At 39.8% G+C, this 8,797-nt stretch overlaps 1 protein-coding gene and 1 long non-coding RNA gene across 3 annotated transcripts in view; one reads left to right on the top strand and one right to left on the bottom strand.

The window, feature by feature from the left end:
- Window positions 1-321, top strand: part of kmt2e (lysine (K)-specific methyltransferase 2E) — a 23,841-nt gene extending 23,520 nt beyond the window's left edge. The window contains exon 26 of the mRNA XM_010776587.1: window positions 73-321. Within this exon, the coding sequence (XP_010774889.1) occupies window positions 73-321 (249 nt within the window). The remainder of the gene's footprint in view (window positions 1-72) is intronic.
- A 3,006-nt stretch (window positions 322-3,327) lies between these two features.
- Window positions 3,328-8,797, bottom strand: part of LOC104950084 (uncharacterized) — a 7,583-nt gene continuing 2,113 nt past the window's right edge. Inside the window, exons 2-4 of one of the 2 annotated variants that reach the window (XR_798886.1) lie at window positions 5,701-5,931; window positions 4,448-4,497; window positions 3,328-3,874 (exon numbers count right to left, since the gene is read on the bottom strand). This is a non-coding gene — a long non-coding RNA (uncharacterized lncRNA). Of the gene's footprint in view, window positions 3,875-4,447; window positions 4,498-5,700; window positions 5,941-8,797 lie in introns of those variants that run through there. The other variant, XR_798885.1, reaches the window with a different exon arrangement.

Consider the following 8,797-nt stretch of genomic DNA (forward strand, 5'->3'; position numbering starts at 1 on the left):
CCTCCTCCGCCCCCTCCTCCACCTCCCCCCGCACCCTCGACCAACTCCTCGATGCAGCCCCTCCACTTTCAGACCTTAGGAGCTTTTCAACCGGCGTTGATGCACCCGGGTGCCGCCGCCAACCCCTCAGTGCCCCAATGCTCGTACCCCCCAGCCCTTCAGCAGACAGGACTGCCTCCACCTCCCCCTCCTCCTCCCCAACAGACTCAACAAGGCCAGGCCCAGGTCCCTGCCTCCCAGATGCCTTCTGGGACTCGTGGAGCCCCTGCGTCCTCGGCCCCCTTCCACAGCTCGGGGTACCTGAGCACAGGGTGGCACTGATCGCCCCTGAGAACTCTGCCTGAGAGGGGCTTGTATCATAAGCTGTAGATATGTTTTCTATGTACCTGAACACGTGGCCAGTGGAAAAACAGCTGATGGTGGGATAAAAGGTTACTTTTTTAAAAAACAACAAGGACGGAAAATGTTAGAAAAAAGGACAATGACAAACTGTATAAAAATGAAGATGGACGATCTCCCCTGGTGCTCATCGCCCTCTCTCTGGCCTCCGTTTGTTTTTATATATCCTTCCTGTGATGGAGAGGAAAACTGTTCTGTGTCTTGTTTGGACCCCTGTTGTAAGGCTCCGCACTTTGTTTATCAATGGACATTCCAGCCTATACCCCCCTCTTCCTCATCCTCTTCCTCCTTTGTCAGTTATTCCTTTTACACCCTTTTCTCTCTCGTCTATTGTCGGCTCTCTTCACCATTTATTTGTTTTTATCTAGTGGCTCATTATAGCAAAGAGAAAGCTTTTTGTATAGAGAAAAAACACAATTATTTTTTGTATTCCTCTGTCTAACAACGTATATCTGTTCACCGCTGCAGATTCAGAAAAGACCCGTTACTGGTAGCCTGCGTCACCAACCCGGAAGGCTGCACTGTGCGTGTGTGTGTTATAGGGTGTGAAAGAGTATGTCTGCTTAAAGAGTGTGTGTGTGTGTGTGTGATTTCTTGTGAGTGCTTTTAGTCTTCTGAGGTAGGCAGAGTTGTCTCGCCCACAGGTAGGACGTTAGCGGTTTATTTTTGAATATCAATGGTTATTTGTAGAAAGTGTAATTTAATGTATAGGAGGTTACTCCAGCTTTCACCAGGAACAGGTTGTAAATAATCGCTTCTTTTCTTTTCTATGCTGGTACAAATTGCTCCCATCCCATTTTTGGAAATATGGTTGTAAATACGAATGCTCTTCTTGGCAAGGCTGAATGTTTCTGTGACTGTAGCATTTTCATTTCTTTCTCTTCTGGACTCTTCAACTTTGTCTTTTTTATTATTTTTGTGTGCGAGTGTATGTTTGTGCGGAGGGGAGAGACTCACAGACACTGCACTGGTTGGCTATTTTCATGGTTCATTATAATAAATCACTGTAATGACAGTTTTATACAACTCGTTGTGTCATGTGTCTCTGGGAAACGTTTGTATGTTGCTTTAGCTGCAAACGCAGCATTCTACCTTCAGGAGGAAAAGGCGGTTACCTTTTACACTGTAAGGTACTATGTTAAAAACCAGCAAGCCATAGTGTGTTACATCAACATTATCGTAGAAATAATAATAATAGAAGAAGCCATGGTAAGATTTGCAAAAGAGTCAAAGTATTATTATTTTTTAGAAAGTAAGTGAAATATATCAAAGTCAGCATAATATGCAGGGAAAAAAACATAATTAAATATGTTAAAAAAAAAATGTAAAGTGGAAATGTTCAGAAAGGAACGACAAACATCGAAAGCTTTATGGAGATGCAGATTTTAATCCAGCAGGACTTGGCCCCTGCCCACACTGAATTGCTATCCTTGACTTGACCTGAACCTTCATGGGGTGTCAAGAGGAAGATGAGACGGAAGACCAACAATGCCGAAGAGCTGAAGGACGCCATCGAAGCAGACTGGGCTTCCATCGCCTCAGCAGAGCCACAGGCTGGTCGCCGCGGTGATCCATGCAAAATGAGGCCCAACCAAGTACTGTGCATACATACTTTTCAGAAGGCCAACATTTCTGTAGTAAACAGGTGTTTGTATGGTCTTGTGTAACATTTGAATTTTCTGAGATACTGAATTTTGGGTTTTCATTAAAAAACACTTGAAGTAATTCACTACACACTAGTTTCACCTTTTAAATTATAATGCACTTAATTGTAATTTTACTTCATATATGTATTTGCATATTTTCGACATGCTATACTTGTATATTTTATTTTCAACATACTACTATGCCTTTTTTTTGCAAAATTCGACAAACTATACTTTGTCGTGTTTGTCATATTTTCGACATTATACTGTAATGTTTTTGCACATTTTCAACATACTACTATGCAGTGGCGAGCCGTGACTTTTATAGCTAGACTGTTTTACTCTCGTTGAGTTACTATAGTGGGCCATCTGTGAATTCATAGCTGGACCACCAATCAGCTCCTCTCTTCACAGTAACTCGCAGAGACGAGCTTCTTTCATTTAACCCTTCACATTCAAACAAACTGAATAGGCAGATTCGAAGGATTTATTTATTTGGAAAAGTTATACAATCAAACCAAGTTATTTTGGTAAAACCAATTAAAAAATATAACAAATGTATGTTTAAATATTATTTTGTAGAATATCTTAGGCCCTATTCGAGATACTATTGTGTCGTTTTTTTTTTTTAATAATCGACATACTCTACTATGCCTTTTATTGCATATTTTCGACATATATACCATATCCTTTTTGGGCTTTTTTTCTTCGAAATATATATTCAAATATTCAACATACTATACAATCTATACTGTGTATATAGAATATTATAGATATATTTTAAATCACAAAGCTATGTGTTACACTGATTACTAACCAGGAAGGGGGAGATAGTATAGTATTTGTGAATTGTCTAGGTCTTTTTGTTGCCACTGTGTCTTGATATCCAACCTAAAACTAACTTTACCAATGTTTGTTTAGCTATAAAATGGCCTTCATAGCTGTGAGACTGAAAAAGCGACAGGAAACGAGATGGCAGGTAACAAACGGCCGTATCCAGCTTCAGTTTATGTTCAGTACTCCACAATACTGTCAAATTACAAGATACTGTATGGTACAGACTAATAAAGGACCAATAGCTTGACACAAAGTGTACATTTCAAATCAATGTACAGGGACATAATAAACATACACACGTATTTTAGACTTGATACAATTCATGTTTTTTTCTTCTTAGTATCCATTTTGCAAAGTTGTCACTTGCAAGACCTTAAACTACACCCATTGAAATTATCACATCAAACATTTATTTTTAACAAAGCAGTACTGTTGTTTCCGTTCCTTTTATCAAGTGCATCTCCTTTAGTCCTCACTGTGTGTTGTCTTGATAAGAAAGAAGATCTGACCTCAAGTCTGTTAAGTCCTTATTTCTGTCCGTCAGAGACTGGATCATTTCTTGTGATTTTAATCTATTCAAGCAGCTGTTGCTCCGTGGTGTGTGGGAGCTGATATGTCCTTGAATAGTCTTTTAAATATGTTCCTTTTCACCTTTTCGCTTTCCTCTCATCCAAACGGACAAACATGTCAATCTGAACGTTAGATAATGCAGCGACATACCAACACAGGTAATCTTTAAAAAGTTATTTTATGAATGCATCCTGTAAAAAGGAGCAGTTTGAGATGAATGAGAAGGATATTTTACAGAGGGGGGGGGGGCTTTCAGAGAAGACAGCCGGCATCCTGGTCTCCACCAAAGTGATGTGGGCTCTTCCAGACAGACCTGACCTTTGACCTGTTCTTTCCCCACACATCAGCTCTGCTTCCCAGCCACAGGTTGGACCAGGAGAGATGCTGGATCCTGAAGTTTCATCATGTTTAGGTAACAAGACCTGCAGCAAAAGGACATTATTTAGAATCTGCTGGCATTCATGTTGTGTAAAATCAATATAAAGCAGATATTCCCTCTTGTTTGCACATTAGTTCACTGATAAAGCCTTAAAAGGCATTTGCTTTGTATGGGTTTGAAAAATATAAAGGGGAAGCCCCATGGTGTACTCGCATACACGCATCATCCAATTATTGCACAAATACATTTGGATATGCCAAATCTACCACCATCAAAGTGATTGTAATTAGTTATTTAAGTGCTGATTTATGTAAAAATAGCCAAGTTAAAATCCAAATAAACAGTCGTTACATGATAATTATTTGATTTTTTGATATTATCTGATTATGAATACATATTTTGAATTGATTGGGATTACTGCTGCTTTTTATGATAATTATAATGATAATAAAGATTGCTTTAAGAGCATGTGGTTGCAGGAAATATGTTCTGCTTGATCAGAAAGTATCAACTCAGCAAACAAGCTCAGTTGAAACCAATCAAACGCTATTTTATCATCAAAAGAACTTTCCAGAGATACTAAACATATCTGCCAAAACTTGAGTATGATCCTAACCTCTTTGTGCTTGATCATCACCAGGTATTATATGGCGTTACTGCCGCTCTCTGTGGGTAAAAACAAAGAGAACATTTCAGCATGGACAGGATAGATACCCATCTACTTAAACAGCAGGTGGCAGTGTTACATCAATCATCTTCCCCCCTAAAGGACGCATGAATTAAAACAGACCATGTTTGTGGACAGGTGTCACTATCCATTCTCCTTCATTGACAAGACAGGAAAACATCCCATTTAAACTTGATCTCCTGTTTGATGGATCCCCCATGTTTCACTTTGATTTGCAATACTTCACGCACATCTGTCTCCCCCCTCCTCGGCTCATTCTCCGTCTTGTCCTTCCCTCTTTATAATGGCTTCTTCCTCCTAGCCTTTTTTGCCTATAGGAGCTAACAGGCTGATAGTGTGGCTGTGATTCATTTGGACAGGCTGGCAGCAAGCTGTGTAAACAGCCATTAGTAATTCATGACTCTGTCCAGCGTCCCCAGGCTTCAATTAACCCTTGCTATTGCTGTGAATTCATTCATTTTCTTTCCTCTCATTGCTTCTCATCTCTGCCCTTCTTCATCAGTATTTTCCTCTCCGCTGTTGGCTGACGTACGGAGCCACACGAGAAAGGCTTATTAAGCACTAAATGATAGCAGAGGTGTGGATACAAGTCACACATTTAACTCATTGGACTTGAGCATTACAACTTTGAAGAGTTATAATATCGAGCCAAAAGTGGAATACAATGCAGACTCGGAGCACACGTTCAAGCCAAATGGATTTTCTAATAAGTTCAGGGAAAATAGCCTGAATCTCATTTCAGGTTTTAATTCACTACAGCTTTTATTTTATTGTTAATTACAAAATGTACTACCAATCTTTTGGTGTTTCCAATTTGAAATGGCAACACATCTAGTGGAGAAGGTGTTATGAGCTTTAGATTTAACTTGACAAAGCTGTCAAGAGTAAGGCTTTGTGTGTTTTCCCTTGATTCCTGTCATGGTTATAAATTACTGGCCTCTAACAATATATGCAATTAGAAAAAACCCAAAGTCATTTTAAGTAATGTATTTGTTGCGTCACTATCACTGCCGCTTTTCTTGGTCTACTCAGTCCCTTTGGAGATTAAAATGTCACTTCATGATGATTTTGAGAGCCTGACCATGAAAACTGTACACAATAGTCTCCTTGCTTCCCTACAGCACCGTCTAAACTCTGTGTCCTCTTCTGTGTTATGACCCATGAAGGTTTTATTCTCTTACTTTCCCCCAGCAGCTCGTCAGACATCAGACCGTCCTGCCGGTTCCCCAGGACGAAGGCCAGGAAAGAGAGGATGAGGGCGTCCATGATGCCCATGATGGCCAGGATGTAGGCCCAGCGCACCGAGCAGGCACCCAGCGTGTATTTGTCCGTCCCTTCGCCGCACATCCGCTTCACCTCGTCACTGTCCCAGCCGTCAGGGTAGATCAAGCAGCCCAGGACCAGAGAGGTTCCTGCAGCGGGGGGAAAGGGGCGAGGGGCTTAATGGGCTGGAAAGGGACTTCATGTTACATTTGGGATACTCTGCAAACCTCAATCTATAAAAAGGCGTGCCTGGTATGAAGTGCAAATGCAAGGACAAATGTACCTTTAAGATTTAAAGGGGACCTATCATGAAAAATGCACTTTTGTACGTCTTTTATACATGAATGTGTCCCAAATGTGTACATGAATGTGTCAGAAAACACAACCCTCTCTCTTTTCCTCCATACCCAAATCTCTAAAAACGGGGCTGCAACGGATCTGATACAGACTGATCCAGATTTGAAATATCTCTGACGTCAGAAACAAGGAGCTCCACCTATATGGGCAACTCTCCACCAATCAGGGGAATGGGGGGTTGCGTGGCATGGTAACAGCATGGTTTACTTTGAGAAACAGGATCAAATAATATATATTTTTTGTTATTTATTTATTTGCATTTTAAGAATTGAATTGGTTACAGGGCATACAAAACAAAATGAAGTATGTGTGATGGATACTTCTGAAGCAATGGAGACAGGAGTCAGAGAGACACGGAGAGAGCTGGAACTTTGATGGCAAACACTGATGGTTTATTTGGAGCTTCGGCCGGAGAATTCACAAGACATGTGCTGAGCCACGAGTTGACACAGCGGATAGGAAACCAATTCTGAAGAAGTCTTCTGTAGTTCGAGGTTTCAACTAGTTCAGAGTTTAATAGACAACATTCCTCATCAGCGAGACTAAACAAATATGGACCCTGAATCTAACTAGAGCTGTCGTCCATAGAAAACAATGTGCGCCAGGGAACTTATGTTCCGGAAGAGAAGGGCCTCTAGATGTCCCTGAACAATAAACTACCTCATGGCCCATGAGGTAGTTTATTGTTCAGGGACATCTAGAGGCCCTTCTCTTCCGGAACATAAGTTCCCTGGCGCACATTGTTTTCTATGGACGACAGCTCTAGTNACTTTCTCCGTCTTTATATGTAGATTAATCTCCGCTCCTTTTCTCCGTCAAGTTGTTTCTATAGCAACAACAACTTCCTGTCAACAGCGTAAACTCGCCCTCAAAATAAAAGCATCTAAATAACACAGGAAGTTAACCTAAATTACATTTAAGACATACAACAAAGCCTATACATGTCATCATCATCATCATCAGCCATTTCATCTGTAATGATGTGTCCCAGATACTTTGTTTTACAGCAAACAGACAGCACCTGTCCTGACAGAGAATGTTGGAAAACCAAGGTTCTTATCCCCTTTTTGCTCTGCAGATCATTACAGCGCTCTTCTTAGCATTGTATTTAACATCAAATTTGACTCCATAATCAGAACATACATTTAGCAACTGTTGAAATCCAGCGCTGCTAGGAGAAACAATAGCCAAATCATCGGCATACATAAGATGGTTTACAATCACATTACCAATCACACATCCTATTTTACAGACACTTAAATCATCTGATAGATCATTCATATAGAATAGATATTAAAAAGGCATGGTGAGAGGAGCCCCCCCCTGGCAAACTCCATTACCAACACCAAATGGCGCCGAGACTGTATTCGCCTAATTGATGTATAGATCAAGTAACTGTTGAGGGAATTTGAGTCTGGATCAGGTTGTAGAAATCAGCCAGCACGGCAAGAAAACGTATAGTTAATACATATTTACCTTATAGGATTTTTCATTTTGATAGTTTTGATACACAGTGACAGAAAAAATATATATATTTAACCATATCATTTACTTTTTTTTGTCTGTTTTTATAGACCCAAGGATTAATATCTGTTGTAAAACAAATAAACAAAGCATTCCTGAAAACGTACCATCGTGTTAATAATTGTCCACGTCCTTGTTGACAATCTTCACTGTTGAGAAAGAAATCACCAAATAAACATTTTGATGCAGAATTCACTGGAATCTGATTAATTAGCCTTAAACTTCTGGCAAAATATAATTTAAATACAGCGATTAGTATAGAATATATATATATATATATATATATATCTCACATTTATGCGCCAAATTGTGAACATGTTGTCTTATTTTCAGCAGCATACCGCTGCTTTAAACTGTGCCTCCCTTTGCTGTGAGCACATTGATCTCCAAACTCAGGAAGGCTGCAGGAAAGTCAATAGACTCTGTGCCTCCTGGGAAATGTAGGCGTAGGATATGGATTAGATTCCTTTCACATCGATGCTGGTTATTATTACAGCCGCTTGTTGCGGCTTTTATTGGTACAACTGTGAGGGGCTGGGGGCGTTTAACTCATGACCCAGACATCCATCATGCATCTGTCTACACTCTTTATCTATTCTCTCTGGATATGGTGTACACAAAGAGCAACAGGCGGGAAAATGGGGGAGAGGAGGGACACAAGTTTGACATTTCTGGAGATAATCTGTTTGCTTTATCTGCTGGCTGCTCACCTTGTGCCAACACTCTTTAGTACCTACATTTGTGAAGCCCCTGAATGCAGCAGTGGGATGTAACTAAGTACTTTACTTAAGTACTGAGCCGTTTCTTCTCATGAAACTCCTACTCCATTACATTTCAGAGGGTTATGTTTAGGGCTGCTCAATTAATCGTATTTTAATCGCAATTACGATTATGGCTTGCAACGATTACAAAAACAACGTAATCGAAATAAAACGATTATTTTTATATTATTACTGTTACTTTTTTTTTGTTATACTTTCTTTTTTTTTTAATTCTTTTTTTCAGTTGAATTATAATTAAAGTTCAGGGTAATCAACTGTTGTTCAAAATGTTTTTGGTAAATGGATAATCGTTTTTAATAATCGTGATATCAATTATTGACATAAATAATCAAGATTAGGATTTTTGCCATAA

Source organism: Notothenia coriiceps, unplaced genomic scaffold (assembly GCF_000735185.1).
Source record: "Notothenia coriiceps isolate Sejong01 unplaced genomic scaffold, NC01 NC01_scaffold00017074, whole genome shotgun sequence".
Lineage (NCBI taxonomy): Eukaryota > Metazoa > Chordata > Actinopteri > Perciformes > Nototheniidae > Notothenia > Notothenia coriiceps.